We start from the raw sequence: 27,671 nt of genomic DNA, 5'->3' as shown, positions 1-27,671 counted from the left end.
TCTCATCTCCCAAGTGCCGTGTTTCCAGAAGACACAGCGAACGAAGGGAGCCAGAGAAACGCGCGCGCACGCACGCAGGCCAGGAGATCGAGTGAACGCCTTTCGTATGGCTGCTGCGGCCACTCCTCCCTTGGACAACAGCACCCTGTTCTCCAACGCTGTTTGAATGACACATTAACGACTGAAAAGTTACATTAAACGACTTTTTGAAGGACTCCAGCTGGTTTATAGCCTCACGCAAGGTCCCCGCCCGTCAGTCGGCAGCGTCGTCTACAACGCGAGGATATTTGGGAGAGATCTGCAGGACTGAAACGCACTTCCTTCGGGCTGTTGTGTATTTATCCGCTCCCTTTCCACGCGTTCAACTTCATCTGCTGATTATTTAAGTCACGGGACCCTTTAAATGGACGTGTTGTCTTTGAGGAAAGATCGATGGGATCGGAATACTCATATTGTCGCTTACTTTTAAAAGCTATTATCATTCATATTAGCTCATACGCATATCTCCAAAGCCTTGGCTACTTTTCGTGAGAGATAAATGCACCTTTAACGCACCAGGATATGTTATCATTTGTTTTTTAATAATACTGAACATTGTATGTATTACTTTAGGAAGAGGAATGAAGGAATAGAGTTGTTGCACACAACAACATTGAATCTAAAGTCTTTGTCCTCAGAGCCCTTGGCGATATGGAGGGACAGGATGGAAAAGGGAACAATAACGACCATAATTTAAAAGCGGAGAAGAAATTTGCCCTCTGGTACATGGGCTGGTCTTCTCTGGATATGAGGACCACGTTGCCCATGCTACCGTGGCTGTTGGCTGAGATCCGGAGGAAAAGTGAGAAAAACGAGTCGGGACCTGCACAGGCCAGAGAAGTGCAACTGTTCCTTTCACCTCTACTGATTCGATGCGTGCCCGCAAACAGCAGCAACCCGTCCGTGTTCATATTCGAGCACAAGGCACAGTTTATTTCGAGGTTTATCCACAACAGCCATGACTTGTGTTATTTTGCCTATCTTATCAGAAGTCAACCTGAAAACCCAGAGTCTGAGATGGCATGCCATGTGTTCAAGGCGTGCGATCCAAACCAGGTATGCATGGACACTAGAGTTCAGTTGTACGTTGTGTTGCTAATTTTGGGAAGTAACTTTGGGTTAAGGGTCTTTATTTATGCTACAGTTATCAGATCTTTAACTGCTACGCTATGACATCGAAGTTGAATGGCTCCCCTTAAATAAATAGACTTGCAGAGATATGTTTAGATATTGAATCTCTCATATAAGTATAGGAAGCGTAAGATCTTTTAAATGTTACCCATTGTTTTGTTTAACTGTTTTTGTTTTGTTATTTTCATTATGGGGGTACGTTATAACATTTGCATAATGTTTATAAGCTTAAAGAACGTGCCTATACTTTTATATACAAGCTGTGCTTTATACACACAGGAAATTTGCCTTCTCGCGTCCCTTTTTTCTCTCATAATGCATCATAGTGAAATTTTACAGTCAATGTCAATGCATCATGCTGTCTGGTCTGCTTTATGATTGACAGGTCTTTGTCTGTTGGGTATATGCCAGTATTTAGGGCATCAATACGGCAGGGGAATTAGATTTACAGGGCATCATGTAAAGATGGGTCCGATCTCGTCGGCACACAGAGAAAGCATTAATCAAATCGGTTAGACAATACACAATATTAAAATCCTCTCACTCTGAGCTTTTCTGATGCACTGACACAATAACTGTAATGCACTGCAGCTTTATATGCACATGCTATTTGGTCCTATTGATTTGGCATTGAGTGAAAGGTTAGCCTAATGTTAGTGTGTCACCGAGCTACTGTACATTTGAGATGCAACTTGATTTCACTGTATTGCTCTGGATAGGCCAACCTAGTAATAAAAATGCACAACACAGAGTGAGACTGTATGTTTGCATATAGGCAGTGGTCTGCAATGCATTCTTTTCCTGTTTATTTAAGCACATAAGTTGAAAAGTACCATGTTCACATGTCGAGTTGTTCAGATTCCATTTAGTTCACCGTCTCTGGCGACATTGTTGAACTTTCTCAAGGGTTTTTCAATTCCAGTAGTCAGTGAACGTGCGGAAAAGGAGTGGATGTTGAGCTCCACAGGCAAAATACATCAATTGCTGACATGTGTTATGCAAGAAGAAACTGGGTGGATAGTAACATGTGCAAGAAGAATTCTCACTCCTCTTAAGATGGCTGCTATCTCATTTGTTACTGCTACTGTGCAATAAAACCTGCATTTTGGCATATTGTGGTCTTAATTCCCTCGAATAAAAATTTTCCAGATGCATTTGGAGCGAGTGACAGGGGTCAACTTTTAATGGTGTGGAAGGAACCACTGGTCCCTAGTTCAGCCCATTCAGTGCAAGGCTGATAACTTTATCAGCCTTGTTATGTTTATCTTTATGTTATGTTTATCTTCATAATCACATATTCGGATGAATGCACTGTTATTTTAGTGTTCGAAATGAAAACCATTATCTGTGATCTGCAATGTGTGTTTCTGCTGTGGAAAACTATTATAATATAAAGATCTTGTGTTTGAGCTGTGGTGTAATGCATTTTGCCAATCTTAATGATATGTTAGAACCGTTGGTGTGGTGGTTTAAATTAAGTCATGTCCCAAATGCCTCCCACACCCTACTTTCCTGTCTATTCTATACTGTCCTTTAAATAAAGGCACAGGATATAACCCACTTACCTCAGATGATTTCGAATATGGTACAGTGTCTGTGCCACTTTGTCTGGCTGTCCTGAATACCTTGTAGTTGGTCTTTCCATTATGACACCACTGATTAAAATGATCGATGTCATGCTTTCCTTTTAGACTGTGGAGGTAATTTCTTAGTTTCATGTTTTAGCTTGCAGTGTGTTTTTATCATAGAACTACTGTGCCTTTGGACTATCAGTTTAAAAAATATCTGCCTTTAAAGGGAAAGTTCACCCAAAAAAGAGAATTGTGTCATAATTTACTCACCCCCAGGTTGATCCAGACCTGTATAAATTGCTGCTGAACACAAAGAAAGGTTTTTGGAAGAATGCCGGTAACCGATCTCAACCCCCATTGTTTTCCCTACTGTGGCAGTAAATGGGGGATCGGGCATTCGGACATTTTTTCAAATATCTTCCTTTATGTTCAACGGGACAAAGAAATGTATACAGGTTTGGAACAACCTGAGGGTGAGTAAATGACAGCATTTTTATTTTTGGGAGAACTATCACATAAAAGGATTATTCAGGCTGGTTAAACTAGGTTGTTCGAGTAGCTGGAAAACTGTGTATTCCTGGGAAATAGGCAATCATGTGTCAGTTAAAAACACAGCCACACCCTTTCTGATGCTTCTACAAATTCAGCCCTTTTCAGGAGAAACTAGTATGAATGATTGTGTTTGCTTTTCCTCCAGATCTCAAGGAGCCCTTTCTCTCAGCGCCTTGTGATTTCCCCCAAGTTAGCGTTGAGCCTTAAATGTAATGTTTATTAAACTGAAACCACAGTCAAGGAGAAACGTGCAGGGCATGAAAACTATATATGTTTTCTCTGTTTGCAGTTTGCAGTTATTGCATGAGTAGAAAAATAGATGTACACATTTTCTGAAGAATTGTGAGTGCTATTTGTCTGTACGAATTGTAATGCTATGATGCAAGAGTTGTTGCCAAGGCATTGCTATAAGTCAAATAACCATTTTGGCTGAATGGTTGCCTTGACATTCTTTCTTCTTTGTAACCAAACGGCGCATACCTATTCACCTCTATTGTACGGATGCAAAACCAATGCAAGTAGTCAATGGGTACAACTGTCCTTCGGTTACCGGCATTTTTCCAAAAATGACAGAATTTGTATTATTGGGTTAACTGTCTCTGTGTAGGTGATGTTCTGGTCCCTAGTTATGACTTGCGAACCTCTTTCAATATAAGTGAATGTGATTAGTATAGACTCCTTCATTCACCATGTTGAAATCATCACTTGGAAAAAAGCATCACATAAGTTAGGGATTTGTTAGAATGAAAATGACGATCGCCTCAAACTACCACTAATAAAGTCACTGGACACAATTTGTACACAAAAAAGCCTTTAGAGTATAGAGCTATTGAAAGCCATGTCGCAGTCTTGATTTTTGTCTTTCATTTGAACGTTTTCATACGTTTCAGCTCATTTGGCAGACAGACATTATCTTTGGAAAACACAGATAAGTTTGCACAGCGTGGAGTTTTGTTTAGTGTCTCTCTATTACTGCCTTGAACAAGTAATCCATTTGACCTTGCTATGGCGCCTTGTGTTTTTATGCAACGTGCACTCTGGGCTATTACGAAGCATTTGTTCCTGGCAGATTTGTTTGTATTGACTGGATTATTTTTCGCACCACTGGTTTTCCACTTTGCGTACACAGTAATGTATCACAGTGCATGATGTGTCTTACCTTTATTGAAACAAAGCTCTGCTTTTATCATGTATTTAGAGACACCTCGGAACTGTAGCACAAGGTTTATGGAAGTCATGTACAACAGGCCAGCCAAACATGCTTTTCCAGTCTAGTATGTGCTGGTCTGGGGTTTGTTAAATGGCTGTCGCCCACCCCCTCATTTGGTATCACCTCGAGTCTTCCTGGCACTTGGCCCAATTTGGTATCGCGAATGTAAATCTGTTTTATTGATCGTTTCCAAGCGTATGGATTACACGTGTCTTGCTAATGTTCAGACGTACGTGCAGGCGTTATCACTGGATTTTCCTTTTCAGAGCTGGTCAGGTTTCCTTCTAAATGGTCGATATTGTAATTTCATATGGCTGAGTGTAGGCCTTACTGAAGCACTTTGGATGGATTATAGCCATTTGGGTGTTCTTTCTTTAATGTTCGCTCGCCATTTCTTTTGTCTGACACTGTCAAATCTGGCTTAGCCATTGTGTTTTTATTCACTTTTATTCAAATTGCTGGACCTAGTTAGTCATGCAGGTTGCATTTATCCCTTTAAAAGTTTAATGGAACAACGGAGTCCTTTATGGATGTTGTGTCCTTGTTTGCCCTAGCAAGCTAGCATTGAGCATAAGATCCCACCTCCCCTTCAGAGCGCTCTCTAAAGCCACGCCTCCTCCAAAACACTCAAATGCACTGTGGCGGAAGATTTTCTGTGCAAGCAAGGTGCACAGCGGCATTCAAATACATAGTTTGACAGAAAAGTGGGACATCCTGTCATTGCATTCAGACCGAATGCAATGATTGGATGAACATTTCACGGTCCTGCTCCTTCAGCAGGAGGTATTAGATTTATATAAATATATTTAGGCCGCTCAATTACTTAATGATTGCTATCAGGTTTTGACTTTAAGCAGAGTTTTTAATTCTTTGCCCTCTTCACCAGGTGCCTGAGGTTATAAGCAGCATCAGACAGGTGTCCAAAGCTGCTCTTAAGGAGGAAAGCAAGCCCAAGCAAGATAATGACGAATCTTTCTACAACTCGCAAAAGTTTGAGGTGCTTTACTGTGGAAAAGTAACAGTCAACCAAAAGAAAGCCCCGTCCACTCTGATCGACGATTGCATAGATAAATTCCGTCAGCACGAGATCGAACGCAAGCGACTGCGCCTTCTCAACGGCCAGCGCAGCTCTACCGAGACCCCCGTGGAATTCATTATGGGAGATGACCCTCTCGGTGCTTCTCTCTGTGAAGCCGAGGAACCTGAACCGGAGCCCGGCTCGTTTGAGGAGAGGCTGTCTGAGGTGGGCAACGGGAAACTGGACCTGGCGAGCGGCCCCAGTGCGGGCAACCTGCGTGGAGCTTTTCCCGAATGCATCCTGGAGGACTCAGGGTTTGGGGAGCCACAGGAGTTCCGGACACGCTGTAGCAGCCTGGCCGGTAGCCTGCAGAAGAATCCCAGAGAGACTGCGGGCAAGGGGTCAACACGTAGGAGGCATGCCAGCGCGCCCAATAACGTGCAGCCGTCAGACTCTGATAAGAATCGTACGATGCTATTCCAGGTACTTATTTCGGGTCCTTTGCATTTATACTCATTAGTGGCATTAGTTTAAAGCCAGGTTTACAGGATGAAAAACAGAAAAGTTTTTTTGAAAAGTTTCACGTACACAAGACATCGTTATCAAAACACTCTGCATTTACACGGATCCAGGAAAACAGATAAAAACGCTGTAGTATGCACGCTAGGCCAGTGGATGGTGATGTTGTTGTGTAAAGAAAAAGGACATGCCTTGGCACATACATATGCTAAGTTATAAGCCGAAAGTGCTTTTTAATGTCGTTGGTCGACATGTATAGTATGTGTGTTTAAAGTTTGGTGAATGTAAATAGTGTGTCTCCGTCTTTTTGGTGCAGCAAATCCAAAACGTTTTCATAATGTTGCACTTTGAGACCCGTTTTCAGAAGTTTGCATTTTCAAGTCTCCCAAAACGCAGTGTCCGTCAAAAAACCCAATTTTGTTGAAAACTATCTTGTGTAAACGGCCTCTAAGGCTGTGATCTACTTAAAAGGAATAACTTCTTTAGTAATATTTTTTTCCTTTAATTTTTAGTAGGAAACCGCTTTATGTGCAAATAGGTTTTGTATGCAAATGTATTTTCTTGGAGAGCAGAAACATGCCAGTTACGCACTCAAGCATGGGTCATTTTCCTTAAATACTTTCCAGCAAGAGGTGTCTCTAAGGTCATTTGATGAAGAAATCACTTGCCGCCTCTGTTTATAAAAGTTTGTATAGTTGTTTAGATTTAATTCCTGAACTGTATTTCTTATTTCTGCTGCTTCTTTCTCAATAAGAAAAATGTGCAATCAAAGTTCAATTGTGCAGGTTGGACGGTTTGAAGTTAACCTCATCAGCCCCGACACCAAATCTGTGGTTCTGGAGAAGAATTTCAAAGATATCTCATTCTGTTCACAGGTCTGTATGTGCAGGGATTAGTAATTTAGGTTTATGTGGTGTTAGGGATAATCTCCCTCACCATCTCATATTCAATGTCACACCATATGTTAATAAATCGTGCTTTTCCAAAACATCTTTTGTGCCAACCCACAGACATTTTTTGAAGGTCGGGTTTCTTTTTAGAAACGGCTTTATTTGCATTTACAGTACTGTAATATAGTATTGTTGAATTTCTGTATGGTTTTTTGTGATGTTGTTTGTGCCTACAGGGGGTGAAACAGACGGATCACCTTGGCTTTATTTCTCGGGATGCACTGGAGTCTGGCACAAGCCAGTATGTGTGTTATGTATTCCAGTGCGCTAGCGAGTCTCTGGTGAGTCTGACTTCATGCAGCACCTATTCACACAACACTGTTCAATTATTTATTGTAAGCTACAGTGGAAACAATGGCCTTCTGCATATCATTCACCCTAGTACTGATTCCCTACCCATCGAATCCACACAGATGATGAATAAAACCATACTGGTGTTTTTGCACATGATATACAGAAAAGATTCAACATACTCATATGCAAATGTGGCGGATTTCCTTGCTTTTGTTTTTATAGACAAGCTTGCTGTTGATTATCATTGCAAATCATTTTTTATTTGTTGCTTTGTTTCTAAAAAAAGAAATGACACCATGATGTATTTACAGTGAAGCTATGGTCTGAAATATATAAAGAATAAATGCTAAAAATACAAAATCACTTTTTTCAAAAAGCATTGTCATATTTAATAGAAGGTCCATTTTGATTATGATTAAATAGATTTAGGCTTCACCGATTAAATAATAAACCTTTTTACTTCATATTTGCTATGCTAAATAGTTATTTTTACATTCACATTTCACATTCACACTATTATCCAATAAGCTTTTATTAGAAGAGTTTGCTGTACCCATAGTTTTCATTTGTTCTTTGCAACATGAAGTAGGTTAATTTAGCTTGATTTTAAAATTAGAAGATTATTTGTCTGAAAATGCTTTTCTCAGGTAGATGAAGTTATGCTTACCATGAAGCAAGCGTTTAGCACAGCAGCAGCCCTCCAGAGCTCCAAGAACCAAATCAAACTTTGCGAGGCTTGTCCAATGCACGACCTACACAAGCTTTGTGAGAGGATTGAAGGTACAATATCCGCCAGGCTCACTCACGGTTCTCACCCCAATTTAACAAAACATTTCAATCTCTTTCTCAATGTTCCAGGCTTGTATCCTCCCAGAGCAAAATTAGCTATTCAGAAGTACCTGTCCCAACTAAGCGACAATGAACAGGTCAACATATTTGAGCGGGTGCAGGTAGGCATACAAAGAACATATTTTTTTAAATGAAATAACAATTATAATTATAATTAGAATTATTTATTTAGTGTGTATTTTTTTATGCACTAGAAAATGAAGCCGACATCCGACCAGGAAGAAAACGAGCTTGTGATTCTTCACCTCCGTCAGTTGAGTGAGACCAAGCAGAAATCTCACGTTCATATCGGAGAGGCCCCACAGGTAGAAAAACGCACAAAATTTGTATGCACAACTTGTGTATAGCAAGACTCACAGCACTAGCTGGGATATATACCTTGTATATGGATGAAACAATATTGTAAGCATAAGCTGAAAACAGTTATAGATTGGGGCAGAACTGCTCAATTGAATGTTGAATTTGCGTTTTTGTCCATGATTTCTGATTTCTTGTTCTGGCAAACCTCATTATCATCCTCTATCTTTTATACAATGTATTGCTTCAAAGCGTCTGCCAAATGCATTCATGTTAATGTTTTTAGTGTAAAGTCTTTTGACTGTGTAAAATATCACCACATAGATTTCTCGCAAATAGTGTCTTTTCTCATGAACCGTTCCTTTTGACTAATTGTGTTCCTTCATATTTGTGTATTTCAACAGAACACCACGATCTCTGATAACTCAGGACGCAATAAACTGGACTTGTTGAAAAACAAAGCCCGGAGTTCTCTGACAAGCTCCCTGGAGAACATCTTCTCACGGGTCTGTGTCTGTGCACGTTGTCCGTTTGTCCTGTATTGGTCTGTCAATGAGCATCCGACCCATTTAACCCCCTCTTAAATGTGAATAATGCTTAGGTGTATAGCATACTTAACAATCTGCATGTGCTGTTTACTCTCAAAGTGATATCAACTATATGTATAAGGAGGATAAAGCTAAACATGGATCCTACTCTAAATGTTATGTAATGATGATTCTGTCATTATTTACTTTCATGGCTTCCAAACCACTTTGTTGTGAAACATATAGTGAGGATTTGATACTGTAGTTGTTCTTCGTGCAAAAAAGCCAATAGTTACTGAAGATTCTCAAGCCTTCTCAAGACACAGAAAAATATATTTGGAAGAATGCACGTAACTAAACAGTTCTTGGCCACCAGTGATTACCATATTTGGAAAATTAAGTTGTAAATTTCTTTCTGTTGAACACAGACAAAGATAATTGAAGAATGTATAAAGCAAACAGTTCTTTTGACAACCGTTAACATTTTTCCTACTATGGTAGTGATTGGTGGCCAAGAACTGTTTACAGTATTTGGTTACAAGCATTCTTCCAAATATATTTCTCTATGTTCATCACAACCAAGACATTTATACAGATTTGGTGAGTAAATTATGACAGAATTTCAATTTTTGGGTGAACTGTCCCATTAAAAATGTTCCTATAATCCTGACATTCACACAGACTTTTGTTTTGTTTATAAGTTTAACATAAACTCTCCCTTCCCCAGGGTGCCAGTCGTATGCGGATGCGTCTTGGCAGCATGGGAAGTTTTGACCGCGTGAGTATCTCCTCCACTTCACAACACACATGAATACCAGGATCTGTCCCTTTTGCCGTGCCATAAAACATGTCTCTTTTAGGCTGCTAGCTGTTAGCATGTCTCTGCGGTGTCATTTTTCACTGCATGCCTAAAAAGAATACCAATGCTGCGTCATGATTATACTAGTACACACTATATATGCTATAAAGTACAGTAAGTGTGTTTCAGCATAAGTGTGAGTAATTCCACTGACACTGTGCTGTCAGTCAGGTCAGGGGGTCTCTGGTTGGGGGTGGCATGTTTTGACCCAGATCGCCCCTCTCTCTCTCACTGTCTCGGTGGGGTGTGAAATGTGAGGTGTGTGATTGTACGCTCAGGCCTCTGGAGACGAAAACAAGTCGCTCAGCTCTGCTTTCCTGCAGGGCCCTCACATGGCCTCATCGGCTCTCTCAATGTGATCCTGTCACGCTGCTTTTCATGCTGAAGCGCTACTCAGTTACAATCTCACAATTCCTTGCTCATGGCTGCCTTCCATGATCAGTATGTGCTGCAAATAAAAAAAATTTGAATCCTAAAAGTTTTAGAACATTTATGTGGTAATCTGTAACACGCATTTTATGAAGGCCATTGAATAAAAAATGCAGTGGAAAAAATTATGCTAGACATTTGTCACAGATAACTTGCATAAAACACTTTTTTTGCCATTTTTGCAATTGCATTAACCCATGTTTTTCTGAGGTCATTCTTTTGGATTTGTGGAGTCAGTTTGCACCACATATAACATTTTTTCTCTTCATTTTAAACAAAGTTTCGCATAAAAAACTTCTCTTTGTGAAGTGTTTTACTTAAAGTGCTAGCTTTCAAATAACTTACATTTTCTAATGCAATCACATAAAAAAAATATATTTCCTAGTTTACACACCCTTGAGTCTTTACAAACCGGTATGACTTTCTTCTGTTGAACACAGAAGATATTGTCGCTGTCATTCGAAACCTCAGATATCCAAATTAGCTGTTATTTTTTACTTTTGTAAATGAAATACCGTGTTGTCAAAGTTGACGAACAGTTCTTAATACTTTTTATGGGTTAGATATTTTGCTAAACCCAGTGAAAAACATAAAGGGTGACTAGTTATAATGATTTATAACAAAAAAATTCTAAAAGGTTTTAGAAGGACAGCAGCAACATTTTGAAACAGGTACCCAAAAAAACATTGGTACCCTGGGACTTAAAAAATTCACTTGGCTGTGAAAAATAAAACGCATACCTATAGAAAACTTTAGTGACTGATGGTAGTTTTTTCATAGAGTTGTACATAGCATTGTACAGTGGGTAAAATAAGTATTGAACCCATCACCATTTCTCAGTAATAATATTATATATATATATGAAATTATATGAAATTTTCACTTGACGTCGGTAACAATCCAAATAATCAATACATACAAAAAAATAAGGCCACAAATTAAGTTATGTATAATAAACGGAATGAGGCAGGGATAAAGTATTGAACACATGAAGAATGGGAGTTGCCAAAATGCATGGAAAACCAAGACACCTGCAGTAATCTATCCGTAATTATAAAGCAACCCTGCCCCTTGTCAATTGAAATTAACATCAGCTGGTTCAGCTCCAACTGATGGTATATAAAATGGAATTTCACTGTAATGTGAAATACTGGGAGAATATAGTCTGCTCAGATGAGACCAAAATTAAATTCTTTGGATGCCATAATACCCAGCATGTTTGGATGTCAAATGGCACTGAACATCACCCAAAAAACACCATACCAACAGTGAAGTTTGGAACATCGTGGTGTGGGGCTGTGTTTCAGCATACGGCACTGGTAAACTTTATATAATTGAAGTATGATGGGAAAATATACAGAGACATTCTTAATAAAAATCTGCTGCCATCTACCAGATTGATGAAGCTGAAACGAGGGTGGACATTTCAGCAAGACAATGACCCCAAACCGAGGAACTCTCAATTGGTTTCAGAGAAAGGGAATAAAGCTGCTAGAATGGCCTGCCAATCACCTGACTTTGATCTTTAGTGCTTTCCATAGATTTTCTATTGGATTAGAGTTCATAGAAGAGGCCCGCCTTAAAGATTTAAAGACTGTTGTGTGGAAGAATGGGCCAAAAGCAAACCTGAGCAATGCATGCTACTAATTTCTCCATGCAGGAGACGTCTTGAAGCTGTCATTACCAACAAAGGCCTTTGAACAAAGTATTAAATACATTTCAGTAAGCGTGTTCAATACTTTTCCCCTGTGTCTATTTTATTACATAAAACTTAATTTGAGAATTTGTTTGTTTGTTTTGTTTGTATGTATAGATTATTTGGAATGTAAACGACATGTGGTGCAAATTTCATGTCAACAGCACCTTGAGAAATATATTGAGAAAAATGGTGATTTGTTCCGTATTTATTTTACCCGCTGTATATTTACAGTACAATGTAACGTTTTCGCATATGTAATATATTTTGACAGCAGCTCCAATTCCCCATTTATTGTCTTTTACTCGGCCAATAGAAGCATCAACTTGTTATTTAACCCTATTATGGAACAATGTTTTTCCTAAATTTAGCAGTTGGCAGCTGGGGGAAGTGAACTTGGTTTGTGATTTCAAGAGAGCGTTGTGCAGCCGTTACTGGTTTCCTGGCCCTGCTGTAGACTGACTAACAGGAGGGCATGGGTTCAGGAACCTCCGTAGCAAAGGGACAGGAAACAGAGTCAGGAAGAGAGCTAGAGAAAGACCCTTTCTAAAGCCTGCACAGTAAACACCAGCCAAAAACCTTTCCATTGTGGTCAGGTCTACCTCCAACGGCTAATGTGTGTCTAATGTGTCACAAGACACAAGATCTTACCAAACAATAGATCACAAAGCGTGTGTAGTCACGCTAACCTCCATCCCTGCTACTTGCTTGTGGAGAAGCGGTTTGAGAGACTGGCTGGACGGGGTGAGGGGAAATAATGGGTGAGTTGAGAATTACCAGTTTGATGTAGTTGGCATCAGGTCAAGTGTTTTGTCTGTCTGAATTTTGAAGGTTGAGCATGTTTGTCTCCGTAGATTGCTCGGTGTAGGAGTGTTACAAATTGACTTCAGTTGTTTGTGGTTGATAAACTGAGTGAGATTACATTAGGGTTGTTTTGAGGATTTCAAGGTTTGTGCTGCATTTAAAAAAAAAATAGCTCTTTACTGATCTATTCCCGTTTATCTTTGCTCACCCAGCAGGGCGACTCTCCCGGTGACTCCCCACCTGGAACTCCACCCAGTTACATTGACGACGACCCAGATGCCCCGCAGTTCCGTCGGCGGGCTCACACCTTTAGCCACCCGCCCCTTAAAAAAAAGATCTCTTTCACTGAGGTCTCATCTCAGGTCTCATACAAGGCTCCGCTGCGCAGGCAGCAGTCTTTGGCACCGGAGCTGCTGCAGAGCAGGTAATGCATCACTTCCTGTTTGCCCCCATGTGATGAAGCCATTTATCTTTCCATCTGTTTCCAGCATGTGATCATGTGATGCCTCTGCACACAGTCGGAAAATGTGCTGATTTTTGCTGAAATATCTTGGTGGCTAGTTTATTTACAGAAATCATAAATATGGTTCATTATGTATATAGATAGTTTCATCAGACGCACGTGCCTGGCCTGAAGATAACTTGCCTGAAGCTTTTTCTTCGGTCTGACTAGTGGCTAGCAGTATAACTTTTATATTAATTTATCTAACTATTGTATTGTATAATAATTGTATTAAATAAACAATCTGTTGAATTTTTCAAATTTTATTTTAAGCGAAGTAACGGTTCTTCTACTGGAAACCCAAAATAATACTGGCTAGACATACTTTTAACTTGCTTGCTAATGTCATTTACTTTTTATACAGGGACAGGATATTTTTTTGAGCCACAAAAGCGTGCATGCGCAGTAACTATTGTTTATGTTGTTGCATTAAAACCGCCTGTAAAACGTTGCTAACTAAAATGCTAACATTGTGTTTTGCACTAATTCATAAAACAGTTTAGAACTGAAAAAGCTAAAACTACAATTTACTGATGTATGATGATGGTCATAGGCGTCTACTCTCAATTATGACTTTGAGCATTGAGATCGTGAGACAAGGGCAATGTATTTATTTTCAAAGGAAATTTTAATTCAACAAATCCATATTTTTCAATTAAAATGTTTTTGTCATGTGATTAGCTGCTGCTCAGTAGGTGTCATGTGGTGTACTTGAAAAACTTGAACCCCGGTGTATGGTTGTCACCTTTTCCACCTCTTCCAAGGTCTAATGTTTGAATTTTGAGTTAATTCTGTAATAAGTTAATTTATTATCCGTAATATGTACATTCCTTCGGCTGTCATTACTATTTTAACATATACAGTGTATTCACATGTATGTACACACTTTTTATGATTTGTTTGAAAATATTTCTTTTTACTATTTGTTCTTTAAATTGTTTAAAATTATGATATTTTATAGTTTGTGTTTTGCTATTGTGCTTAACTCCGAGTTTATTTATAGATAAAACTGTTCTGCTCCATTCTTTTTGACACGTTCTTTTTCCTGTGTAAAACAACAAATGTCTTATTCCCCAGGAAAACCTGTAGATTTCATCTCACTCAGGAGCACAAATTTGTTTAGATTGCAGTTCCACAGTGTTTTTATCTCACATTTAAAAGTGTGTATTTGTTGTGGGCCCTTGATGTTCCGGCTCTCTCAGTCCTGTTGGTATCTCAAGAGTACGCAGTGTTTCTGAGGGCGAGTCAACCTTCAGCCTCTCCTCATCTTTCCACACCCCCACTTTCCTGAAATCATTTTACCAGGGCTCCCTGGCCTCCCTGTCGGACAGCGGGATTGTTAAGAGGTAGGAGGGGGCCATGATCTCTGACTGTTTGGTGTCCGTTACCTCAGGGCTCAATGCAGCCTGAGGTTCGAGCTGTTGGCAGCCGTCTTCTCTCCGTCTGTCTGTTTCTTAACCCAAAGGCTTCAGGCTATGTGTCGTACTGTACATAAGAAGAAACCATTCTCTAACTTCCTGTCTCTTTTCCTGTCAACATTGTTGGACTGTGTTCAGTGGAATGGAGGGATGCTTCCAAATTGCATGTTGCTATTTTTACTAAATAAGTGTAGTAATTGTAAACAGAAGCTTTCAGAAGCATCTACTGTATACTGTAGCAAACAACTGCCGCAAAACTTTCTACTAATATGGATTCTGTTATGCTTATTGTGCTTTATTGAAAATAATCTTGACTTGTCAAACATTGTGAAACATTTTTTACTTGACTTTTTTACTAGTGAATTGTTAAGAAACAAACAGCTTCCTTAAAGCATATGTGAAGTCACAAAATTTAGAATCAACACTGCTTGCATTTGATTTAGTTGAATACAGCAACTTGCGATATAAAGGTAACAACCTTTTGCGAAAACCTTTGCTTTTTTCATTCATTATCTCAAAACAGGATATACGAAATAAGAAGCGCTTTATTAGATAACACAGAGTACACAGGATGCGAGCATAACATCCTTTCTGCAACTTTCCTAATATTTAAGTGCCAACACTAGACACAATGCTAGTACGACTCAATTGCGTAATGAATATGCAAATTTGCGTATGACATCATGACGTTTAGTGACGTCACACAGGTTTCCTCATTTTAAACAGTTGCTTGTTAGAGTTGGTTTTAGGTTTTGCTGTTTAACAGATGTATGCTACTTCTGATATTCTTTGATTTCTGGTATGTTAAGGTTAACATTGATTTAAACTGGAGAATGTAATGGTATGACCCTTTTAACAGGTTTTAGGAGTAATCTTAAGCAGCGTCTGTCATTCATGTTGCCATGACATGCCCTCCCACGCCTGTAAAGAATTTATAGCAGCAGTTGTCAAGGATAAATGTATTAAGATAGAGAGCCCACAGTGAAGCCCAATGTGGAATATTTACTCAATCCCAAAAGCTTCTTTTCAGAATAGCGCTGTTTGATAGGCCTTTGTGTGCTGTGGGCTTGAACTATGAGCTCTCGTTCGCCTGAACAAAAAGCCACCGTGGATGTAATGACTAATGCCTTCATGTGCATTCTCCCTTTTTTGCTTGACACCAGGGGCTATAGTGATCCTGTACTTTGGGAGTGAAAAGGAGGAGATAACATTTAAAATGACACATCCTTGGCCCAGCGTTTTTCTAGTAATTGGAGAGAGGTCTTTTTCTCTGCATTCTGAATGTCAACAGATGTCTCTGTAATTGAATGTGCAGTGTTAGGTGCAGCACACCTGTCTGTCGAGCGACGGTCAGGGTTGGTGTATTTCTACAGTGTCTAATGCATAACATTTAAACCTGTTTGAGGCTTTCATTAACTTTCCCTCAAGTGTCCTTGCGGTTGCCTGTGGTTTGTTGTAGTAACTGAGGATAGTGCCAGATAAAGAGAAGTAGGCAGAGACTAGCAGGATAAAAATGAGATTTGTTTAGTCTTTTTGCTCATCATGTGAACATCTGTTGTTCCTGCTCTTTTGATTTGGGGGTCTTGAAAGATGCATTTGTCTAGTAGATGTTGCCGGGTAAACCTTAAAAAGTAGAACTCAATCCCATACACTTGCATTTAAATGTAGTCTATTTTACTCTTGAGAGCTCTTTGGTTTTACATGTTATGTTTATGTCTAAATACAGGCCTTTATTTTATCATTGTGCATTAATTTTCTGTATTGATTGTCAGTGAAATATAATCTGTGTTTAAAGTTATTGTGTGGGTTACTCAGCTGTTCCTTATTTTAAAGTCGTTTGCTTCTGTCCAATTTCTAATCCTTTTCTTGTATTAAAAAGGTAATTTGTGTTGTCTGTAGTTAAAACCATGCATGAATCCAGTTAACATCTATTACAACTCTCTGAATGCACGCTTTTTGAGCTTCTGCTTCAATGCATTACTGAATGAACATGTAACACATTGACAGATGCATATATTGTATGTACAGTACCAGTCAAAAGTTTAGACACACTTGACAAAAATGTTTTTCTTTATCTTAAAAATCTTTTTAAGTTTTTTTTGCGGCATGTAGCGATGGGGTTGTGAATTGCAACCAACCTGTATGTAGATAGAAATAGCTCATTCTAAGGTCACAAAAACGTAACGTTATCTTTAATATATTGTATTTCCTCCAAAGAATTCCTCTTGAGGTCTTTGGTAGACATTCAAATAAGATTGTTCCAACATATTACTTTCATTGAAATAGATAACTTGAACCAAGTAATGAACAAAAAGCAGCCAACAAGAGTCCAGCATAAATTGTAAAGCTGGCTGATAAAATGCAAGAGTACGATCAAAGGGTGACAACTTTGAAGCATTTTTTTAGGATGTTTTTAGTCACAACATTCTTCCCACGGTTGCAATTGTGTTTCCTTACTTTTGACTGGTAGTGTTGTTTATTAAAGGTTTGACCACATGTGCTAAAGGCACAATATGTATATTGTCTTGAAATGCTGCTGTTATTTGAATGACTGTGTTTTGTTTGATAGTGCTAATGAAGAAGGCAGGAAGAGATCTCTGTCAGGCTGTAGTATCGATTCCTTGACTCTGGTGCCTCCACGGAGAGTTTCTTGGCGTCAGAAGATTTTTCTGAGGGTGGCGACACCCATGAACAAACCCACAGCAACTATGCAGAAAATGGGTGGGTACAAGCGCACACTTTCATGCAAGCATTAATGGGGACATGCCATAGAAATGTGTTTACTTGCAAATTTTAGTTTGTTAGTTTGATGTGTGCATTATGTAAGCCCTAAAATAATACATTAAATTAAACACATTACATATCATGTACCTTGTAGTACAATGGAATGCATTGAATTACTTTGGAGTACCATGTAAAATGACATATAAATATGGTCGTCATGGTAGCAGCGTGTTATTGCTCTTTGATACCCTCTCTGTTCCATGCCACCACAATTCTACATTCACAAAACCATTCTCTCCATTCAATCTAAACATTAGTCATGGATACATTTTGGTTCATATTTACTGTTTTCCAGACCACATGGATGGCCGGGAGCTGTTGCCTCTCTCTCCTCGGTCTCAGGGTCAGTACCCTCTGGTCAGCCCCTTTTCCACAGAGCAGACCTTCGGTGGAGAAAAAGGCCAGCGCAGCCCAGCCGATTACAGGGCCCTGTGGAAAAAAGCCATCCACCAACAGATTCTGCTCATCCGCATGGAGAAGGAGAACCAGCGCCTGGAAGGTTGGTGGCACAAAACATAACCCTGTCCTCTCTTTTTTTTTTATGTACAACCTCACTCACATTTGACTTACGTCTTTAACTTTGTGTAAAATTTTATCATTGCAAAGCTTTCCCTCTGCTTGATCCATATTGTGTAAGTAGACATTAGTAGATAAGAACCTTATTGATTTGGAACAACCTGTAAGAAAATTGCAAAAGAAATAAAAGCAGTTTTTGGGTGCGCTGGCCCTAAATACGCAACATTATGGAGTGAGAGAGAGAGGTATTTCCAGATACCATCAATCTGATTGGATTGTTGTTCTTGCCCTGGCCTTATTTTTAGAGGGGCAAGAACCTTTGCTCCTCTTTAACATTCTAGGCCAAAGTTAAATTTAGTTCAGAATGTCTAGATGACGTTCCTGTTCCTATTATTTCTGTGACCTCTGGGCTACTTCTTTATCTCTAGTCTTTCAGAAAGGCTTGAAAAATGCTTTGTTGCAGAGCTTGAAAAACTGGTAAAGTGAATATGTTTGGACTTTGTGCTGGAACAGCAAAGCTTTGTAAAACGGTGCCCTCTGTTGGCCAAATCATATAAGCCACTTTCCTCTGTGTGTTTCCTTTAATTCTTTTCGTTTTTCTGTCTGCTTTTGTGTCCCATTTGATGGTTCGAACTGAATAAACTTGTTTGAGTAGAAGGTAAGAAAAGACAAGCACCTGGTGTTGGCTACTGTGCTGGCTGCAATCAAAAAGTTGGAATGATTTCAGTGTTTGACTTAAATGTGGCTTTAATAAATCAGCATGAGACTTAATCTACTTTGATTTTACAATCTTCATATGCACCAACAAGCAAGATGAGGTTTTTATGTCTAATCGGTGTATATATTATATACTGTCAGCATTGTTCTACAAGTTTTTACTCACGTCGCTGCACTCTTAACTGCTAGGCTTACTTTGTAAATGCTTTACTGTAAACCTTTTTACAAGCTGAGAGATGAATCAGATTTATGCCATGAAGCAATCTGCAACTTGCCACAGATTTTCTCTCTAAACTAGGTAATGATTGTGCTATTCTGATCGCTATCGTATTCTGTCACGTTACATCTAAGATCTGTTCATTGTCCTGAATTTGGTAATACTAACAGTAACCGGAAGTGGACATTGTTGCATAGACAACATTAACTGTTACAAACATCAAAATACAGCTCTTCTTTCCATTTAAGAATTTAAAGAGTTTGGTTCCAAAATGAGAACTCAGTTTAAAAAAGTTTTTTATTGTGCATTCCAAATTTAGCCAGCAAACTGCAGTTGATTTGTTTTAATATAAAAATAATTCAGCTAACTAACACAATAAAACGCATGAAAAACATTTCAACAGAGTTATCTGATTTTGGAACTAAACTCTTCATATATAAATTAGTTATATCTCTATTGTATATTGTATATACCTCTATTGTTGTATTTATAAGTTGAGTGACGCATTAGTTATCAAATTGTATTACTGCAATGGAGCGTCACTAAACTCTGTCTACTCGCGGTAGTTGTGGGTAATATCAGCTGTTAGTGTGCATCTTTCGGCACTTAAAATTTCGAACGGAAGTAGTAGACCATCCGGGAATCTTTGGAATACCCTTTTCGACATACTACGTTTGGGACTATTTTCGAATACTATTTAGCACGGATGGTATGCAAAATGGGATGCAGCACTGCTCTTTAGCATCAATATTTTTCTGTTCCCACACAGCCAGCCGTGATGAACTGCACATTCGTAAGATGAAGCTGGACTACCAGGAAGTGTGTCAGTGCTCAAAGGAGGTACAGGCCCTGTGGGACAGGAAGTTGAGCAGCCCGTGTCGCACTAAAGTACAGTGGGACAAGGAGGAGATCCACAGTGCTGTCTGTCAGGGTAAACAATTTAACAATCTGTTAACTTCAGGCATTAAACCAAGAGATTTTTTCTTAAGTAGTGACTTTTGCTTAACAATATCTGAATCTTAGAACAAGGATACTGTAAGCTATTAGATGGTGTACCATGTTTGGGACATTTGAGACATTTTGGGAATCAGTAGAAGATATTACAATAAGAGTTAGCTTTCGGCTTATCTAAAAATATGTTGGCATTGTGTCATTGAGGCAATTAAAGAGACAGTTCATCCCAAAATAAATATTCTGTCATTTATTTACCCTGCTTATTTCTGCTTACAGTACATCAGGTCAGTGTCTATTATATTCTAGGATACTGCTGTTAAATCATAGTTGGGTGTTGGAGTGATTCTGTTTAGGAGTCACTGAATTTCTGCTTTGCACGTCAGATGTTTCTCACTCCGTCTTTTTGTGTTTATGTGTACACTGCAGGGGTCCCTAAAAGCAGGCGAGGTGAGGTGTGGCTCCTGCTCTACCAGCAGTATCGTCTGCATAACCGCCTGCCACAGCGGCAACAGCCCCCTGATACATCTTATCAGGATCTTCTCAAGCAGCTGACAGCACAACAACACTCCATCCTGGTCGACCTGGGTATGGATCAATCCTAAAAACTTTTCTCATTTTCCTATAGTTTTCGTTTCGTGCCCCCCTTTAAACCCCTTGGGGTGTACCCCTCACTTTGAGAACCACTGCTATAGTTCGTTAGGGTAAAACATCCAGTGTCATAGCAATGCTAAGTTCACTGGTTAGATTCCCATTGAAGACACACATGATATAAGGTTTATCACAGGAGAGCATTAATGCAATGTATAACACACACACAGACTGTAAATACAAGAATTTAACATGCTGTTAAAAGTATTTGCCCCATTCTTGATTTTTAGTTTTTTGCATATTTGTCATGCTTAAATGATCCAGATCATCAAACTAATTTTATTACTACACAAAGAAAACACGAGTCAATACAATATGCAGTTTTTAAATGATGGCTTTATTTAATGCAACAACTGCAATCAAGCATTTGCGATAACACGCAATGAGTCTTTCACATTGCTCTGGAGGAATTATGGCCCACTCTTCTTCGCAGAATTGTTTTAATTCAGCCACATTGGAGGGTCTTCGAACATGAAGAGCCTTTTTAAGGTCATGGCACTGCAATTCAATTGGATTTAAGTCCGGACTTTGAAAACCTTTATTTATTTTAAGCCATTCAGAGGTGGACTTGCTGGTGTGTTTTGGATCATTGTCCTGCTGCAGAACCCAAGTGCCTTTAAACTGGAGGTCACAAGCCAATGGCCAGACATTCTCTTTTAGGATTTTCTGGTAGAGCGCAGAATTCCTGGTTTCATCAATTATGGCCAGTTGTCCAGGTCCTGAAGCTGCAAAGCAGCCCCAGACCATCATACTACCTCCACCATGTTTGACTGTTGGCATGATGTTCTTTTTACGAAATTCGGTGTTAGTTTTACGACAGATGTAATGGGACACACATCTTCCAAAAAGTTCAACCTTTTTTCTCATCAGTCCACAGAATATTTGCCCAAAAGTTTTGGGGATCAAGATGTTTTGTAGAAATTGTAAAACGAGCCTTTGTGTTCTTTTTGGTCAGCAGTGTTTTCAGCCTTGGAACTCTCCCATGGATGCCATTTATTAGTCTCTTTCTTATTGTAGAAAGAGTTGTCTTATTGTTTCTTATTGTTCTTTAGATGTTGCTCTGGGATCTTTTATGACCTCCTGGACGAGTCGTCGTTGTGCTCTTGGAGTAACTTAAATTAGTTTGATCTGAATTATTTACATATGACAAAGGGCAAAACCCGAAGGGCAAAATACTTTTCCAGAGCACTGTATGTCTATGAAATAATGTTCCTGTTTTTTTCCAGGTCGGACGTTCCCAACACATCAGTATTTCAGCACTCAACTGGGTGCCGGGCAGCTGTCTCTGTATAATCTACTGAAGGCCTACTCCCTGCTGGACACGGAGGTGGGCTACTGCCAGGGAATCAGTTTTGTGGCTGGTTTGCTGTTATTGCACATGAGCGAGGAGCAGGCTTTCGACACGCTCAAGTTCCTCATGTACGACCTGGGCATCCGACGGCAGTACCGCCCTGACATGATCTCTTTGCAGGTGTGTGTGTGTGCATGTGTTTGAGCGTGTCTGTCGTCATTGGGTCAGAACTGGTATGTTTGCTTTGTTTAATGTGCATGTTGATGAATGTTGCAAAACCGTTTTTTGTGAATTATAACAGACTGACAAAGGAACACAATGTTTGCTTGTTTGTAGAACTTATTGCTTACTGCTAAAACATTATTGGTAAAGAAAACTACACTTCTTAAATAACACATTTAAGAAAGAGTTGAAAACTCCAGAATATGTATTCTAGTTTGTAGAAATAGCATTTTTTGTGGGGGGGTTTACTGTGGGGCTTCTGGCTCGCTAATAGATACAATGTACTGGCCAGTAAAGCATAGCCGGAAAGCTGCTTAGTGCGGATTTATAGTAAGAATTCATACACAAATAAAAATTCTGTCATTATTTGCTCACTCTCATGTTATATCAAACATGCTTTTCTTCACTGTTTATGGCAACCACACCTAAAACCAAATTCTGAAGCTATACATTAGCTTTATACACAAGCTATCATTATAGATACAGCGTTCAGAATTCTGTAAGTATGGAACAACATGAACAGAGTAGTAGCAGAATTTGTTTGGGTGAAAATTGTCATGAAGGAATGAATCTATATGCCCTCACTTGAATCTGTCACACATTCCCATTATCACAAGTGGAAAGCAAACACACAGTTCTCTCCACCTCTTGTACATTGTTCAGTTAGTCTTTCCTCCTCAGCTGCTAGTGGTTATTCATCATCTGATATGCCAATGTTTAATCCCTCAGAGAGGGCGAGAGAGAGAGAGGGAGAGTCTGGTTCAGTCTCATTTCAGTTTGATTAAAGTTCACTCTCTTTTCCTCTGGCTGTAGATTCAGATGTACCAGCTGTCCCGACTGCTGCACGACTATCATCGTCACCTGTACACTCACCTGGAGGAGCAGGAGATCTGCCCCAGCTTGTACGCCGCGCCCTGGTTTCTTACTCTCTTCGCCTCTCAGTTCCCTCTCGGCTTTGTTTCCCGTATATTTGGTATTTTCCAATTCCTATTTATCTACTCACCGAGCAATAGTGTTTGTATCATGTGAATATTGTAGACCTGAGAGTTAGGGGTAAATTGATCTTGTAAGATTTGGTTGAGCCTGTTTACAATCCACATATTTGTATTTACTTTTATAAAGTGTGTTGGAAATGTTATTGTGCACGGCTGTTGACTCTTGTATGTGTGTGTGTGGCGTGGCGTTTGTCAGATCTTCTGTTTGTCCAAGGCACAGAGGTGATTTTTAAGGTGGCCCTCTGTTTGCTGAGTAGTCACGAGGGAGAGATACTGGAGTGCGACGGTTTTGAAAGTATTGTGGACTACCTTAAATCCACCATCCCCACCCTCACTGACAGCCAAATGGAAGAGATCGTCACCAAGGTAAGTTTTATAAAACTTCCTGCTGTAATACTGTTGTACATACTTCATTAAGTAGCAAGCGATGTTAGTTTTTCTTATTTTAAATTTGACCATGTTTACAATAGATACGAATGGCAGCACTAAACCTTTTGACCCCCTTAATATTTCAGTTCCTTTTTCTGTGTTGACATTCTCAACTAAAATGGGAAGTTTGGGCAGGACATATTCATTTAAAAGGCTCATCTCTTTTCTAATTGCAAATCGTTTTTAAAAAAAAATACAATTGCTGCAATCCTGTTTATTTTGAACACACACTTGTTAACTTCTGTAAGCACTTAGCATTTGGATGGATGGGGTATCGGTTATCAACTCTTAAAGATGCACTGAATCGCCTTGGAAGGCGCAGCATTATTTAATGTGTTGACGTAATATTAAATGGGAAATGCTGAGAGCGCAAGGCATATCGAATGGCCCCTCCACCTTTTAAAATGACCAATAGCATTTCTTTTACAGCACAGTCAGCCTCATCCTGAAAAGGTGCATTTAACAGCTCTTCAACTGTTCGTGTGACACTAATGCAAAACGAAGGCTTTAATGTTAATGTTTACACTGTCTGGATCATCTCCCATCTAGTGTACTATGCGTCATTCACCATGTAGGACATAATAAATGTGCAAAAAAGCGCTGATTTGAGGCGCCACTTCATGCTAGTGAGCGGGGCGGGACTCTTCGGATTCTAAAGCGGATTTGATTGGGCAAGAACTTTGACGAGAGGCTGAAGTGTTGCGTGATGTCATGGAATTTCTAGATATTTTTTACGCACGCGCCAGACTGTCAGTTTTGAACGGTTATATCTCCTAAATGAGAATTTTGTCAGCGCTTGATAGCATATCAGTTTATTGACGTCCTTAAGGCTCACTCATTTTTAATAAAAGGAAAAACTTTTATTTTGATTTCACTGGGTCTTTAATTGATGTTAGGTCATGAATATTTATGATTCATTTTCCCAAAGTAAGACTATATTCATTTTTAATGTGTATATTGGTTAGTTTTTCTTAAAAACTAATAAAAACATCAACACATAGATGGCTGCTGTATATTTATCTTTAAAAAAAATCCAAGAACCTTTCATTTGAAAGCACAATCCTGTGCCATATTCCCTGATAACAACTGTCAGTGTGAAATGTTGTTTAGGCTATAGAGATGGACATCTCCAAACAGCTGCACGCGTATGAAGTGGAGTACCACGTTCTGCAGGATGAGCTCTCGGAGGCTCCTCCACCATCAGAAGAGTCTGATAGACTAGATAAACTGGAGAAAGCCAATGTTCAGCTCAAGAAACAAAACATGGAATTACTCGAGAAATTACAGGTCTGTAATTTTTATATTAAATAGGAAAAGCCAGTCAAGGTTGTGAAAAAGAATGTGTAATGCAAAATTTGCCAATAGGGGGCAGCACAGTACAAATTTGCTTGTTTTTGTCCTTTAAAAAGTCTAGAAATTTAAAACTGCTGATATTACTCTGGTACCTATATTACTCTGGTACTTTTTCATTCACATATAAAATAAACGTGAAAATATATTTATATATTGTGTTTCACGTTTTTTTCCAAGAATGTTCTAATCTTGAAACTCCATTTGTAAAGAAGTAATGTCACTTTGTACACTTCTTCAAAATTTTCCTTAAATAACTTTTTCCCTAAAATCAAAAGGTTGTGGAGCGTGAACATTCATAAAATATAAAACAGAAAGAAACACACAAACAATTTATTTTATATCAGAGCAGATGTTTATGGCCCTTTGTACCGATGATGGCATGATAATTGACATGTGACCATAACATGGTTTCTTAGAATAAAGGTGCGACACATCATACCGACTGACATTTCTTACTCCACCCTCACTGCGTAATTAAACTGATTCATGTTCTTTACCCTATGATTATTTTGGGCTTTTATCTTAACAGGCGGCTCGTGTGAAGATTCAAACGTTGGAGACGAGCATGGAAAGCTTCCTGTCACGCGAGAGCAAGATGAAGCACCTGATCCGTTCTCTGGAGCAGGAGAAGTCCTCCTATCAGAAAATCATCGAGCGTATGCGAACCAATTTACCCCCAGAAGCCATGGCTGATGTAGAGATGACACGACTCAAGTCCAGCACCAACGGAAAAGCTAAAGCCGACGGTAAAAAGCCTTGAGTTGGCTTAAAGGCACAACCCACTGACTGATATACCACAAAATGATTGTTAGAGAGATTGTGTCGACGGCTTTTAAAGATGTGCTGTTGCCTCTTACGCTTCACTACATGTATGCAGAGCAACGTTTCCAAATAAGAACATCTACTTCTTCCTCTTGTTTCCCAAAGTGCTTCACTCCAATTCAATCTTTTTACATACGCTGGAAAGCGAGGACAAATGAGAAAACACCTCTGTTGAAAATACTTGAAAACAATACAAAAAGGGTTTTGTTTCCAAAGAGCATCTGTGTCAAATGTTTGTTGTGGAGAATGAGAAGGTCCCACCTGTGAAGGTTTTTTGACACTCCATAGGGGTTAAACACTGACTCATTTGAGAAAAAACCAAATATTTACCAGGTTGATCTTTTGCTTGAAGTGCTTCACCTAAAGTGCAGGCAGAAAGTGAATCCACGTGATGCTGGGTTTCTTCTGCAACTTACAAACATGATCCTGCTGCCCAGACTCCGCTGAGCTCTGGTTGACATGTTTGGGCTTCAGACAAATGGCTGTCTGAAGACAAAGATGAATGTGTCTCTACACTGTCATTGCACAGTATTCTGTGTGCCTGATGTATAATACATTTATGTGTGCAATGCTGATCATTGTTCAATCTAAGATGGACATAAATCCCATTTTTGATTTCCTTTCTGGATGTTTTTTCGTGTCCCACCAAAAACTCCACTTGACATCTGTGCAAATATTTTTGTAGAGTTGTATAAGAGTGGAGAGGTCATAATATTACTCAGTGTCTTGGAGAGTTTCGTACAGAAGAGAAGACTGTTATATCTGAAACGGTCTGAAAGATTTGATAAAGAGCATCTTTAAAGACATCTAAAAGCATAATTTCTTCATAAATGGTTTTGTACAAATTTGATGTCATTTAAATTAGACACACGAGTCTAATACAACAAAATGCGCTCCACCAATGAGAAGCTGTTTCTACAAATGATGGGTGAGGCGTTGGGTTGACCGGATTTGGAAGGTGACCAGATCAGATTGTACATATGACAAGAATCACATTGTATCAGTCATCATCGAATCACGTGAATGTTCAGCATTTATTGTTCACTCAAAGCAGGAAAATCTACTTGAACACTTTGTCTTAAAGTAGTTTGTTTATGCGGATCGCAGCTTGACTCTTATGACAGTTTAATGAAAGAATCAAGCTTTTGTAACTCATATGGCAGTGTTGCTATATTTCTTCTTTTCGTGGTTCTTGTTCATTTACACTAATATATCAAAGTTAAGTGTGTTTTTACTTCGGTTTAACTGCAGTATTGCTGCTTTGCTGATCAATGGTTACCAGTTTGGCGTATAGGCTTCCTGATTTACATTTTCTAGGTGGTGCTTCTGATGTGTTTTCTGTTTCCATTGTTTTCTAATTTCTTGTCAGAAATGCATATACGTTTTAAAAGGTTAGCATATCTTAGAAAAATGTGAAACAACAAAAGAATGTGAGGATGTTACGGTTAGTCAAGGGCTCTTTTTCAGATACATCCCTGAGTTCCCATAGTTCCATCTGTACAGAGAGGTACATTTTAGCAATAACCCTGCATTGAAAAACATCTGAGAACAATGTGAAGGACAGAGTGAACGGATTTATAGTAAAACAATGCAGAATTAAGAACAAGGTCACATTGTCTAACTTAAAAGGAACAGTTCACCCAAAAATAAAGATTCTGTCATTATTTACTCACCCTCGAGTTGTTCCAAATCTGTATACATTTCCTGTTCAGATGAACACCGTGAACGATATTTGGAAGAATGGGTTTTTCATCCAGAAAATTACATTTAAGCATTTAATACATATTAGACTTTCTTCATTTTACATTGAATGTGCCAAAACTTGTTCATCTTTATTCCTTTGTTTCCCCATGATCATCTCCTGCCATGGCACATACAATGACGGTATCAAGTTGTAACACTAGACACAAAGACATTGTTGCATTTTGTTAAATCACCAGTGAAGATGTGTGTGTGCTGTGTACAGATATCTCATGTTTTTTCTGAGATGTACTGGACTTGATTTGGACTAGTCTCTCAGTCCTCCATACTCTATTAAAATGAACTTTTTATACCTCA

General features: G+C 39.1%; 1 protein-coding gene across 4 annotated transcripts; it reads left to right on the top strand.

Annotated features, from left to right (window-relative positions):
* The first annotated feature begins 12 nt into the window (after positions 1 to 12).
* tbc1d4 (TBC1 domain family, member 4) lies at positions 13 to 27,671 on the top strand. 4 transcript variants are annotated; one of them, XM_079464269.1, is made up of 20 exons: positions 31 to 1,095; positions 5,390 to 6,004; positions 6,826 to 6,915; positions 7,167 to 7,271; positions 7,932 to 8,064; positions 8,143 to 8,234; positions 8,328 to 8,438; positions 8,835 to 8,936; positions 9,685 to 9,735; positions 12,961 to 13,169; positions 14,450 to 14,593; positions 17,235 to 17,386; positions 17,745 to 17,948; positions 19,669 to 19,830; positions 20,280 to 20,438; positions 21,728 to 21,972; positions 22,828 to 22,987; positions 23,206 to 23,375; positions 24,549 to 24,725; positions 25,321 to 27,671. In XM_079464269.1, the coding sequence occupies exons 1-20, from the start codon at positions 691 to 693 to the stop codon at positions 25,549 to 25,551; spliced, it is 3,717 nt and encodes a 1,238-aa protein (XP_079320395.1). In that variant the 5' UTR covers positions 31 to 690; the 3' UTR covers positions 25,552 to 27,671. The 4 variants fall into 4 exon arrangements, with proteins under 4 accessions (XP_079320396.1, XP_079320395.1, XP_079320394.1 ...); XM_079464268.1 differs by having other exon boundaries at positions 12,958 to 13,169; XM_079464270.1 differs by lacking the exon at positions 14,450 to 14,593 and having other exon boundaries at positions 13 to 1,095; positions 12,958 to 13,169.

This window comes from Barbatula barbatula, assembly GCF_947034865.1.
Source record: "Barbatula barbatula genome assembly, chromosome: 9".
Classification (NCBI taxonomy): domain Eukaryota; kingdom Metazoa; phylum Chordata; class Actinopteri; order Cypriniformes; family Nemacheilidae; genus Barbatula; species Barbatula barbatula.
This window is presented reverse-complemented; position numbering and strand designations above follow the sequence as displayed.

What these genes read in the sequence shown, in the direction of transcription:
- tbc1d4 (XM_079464268.1), top strand. Translation starts at nt 691, where the DNA reads ATGGAGGGACAGGATGGAAAAGGGAACAATAACGACCATAATTTAAAA. An exon ending in CCACAGTGCTGTCTGTCAGG is followed by an intron (nt 19,831 to 20,279) that starts GTAAACAATTTA and finishes TGTACACTGCAG; the next exon opens with GGGTCCCTAAAAGCAGGCGA. An exon ending in CTTTGTTTCCCGTATATTTG is followed by an intron (nt 22,988 to 23,205) that starts GTATTTTCCAAT and finishes GGCGTTTGTCAG; the next exon opens with ATCTTCTGTTTGTCCAAGGC.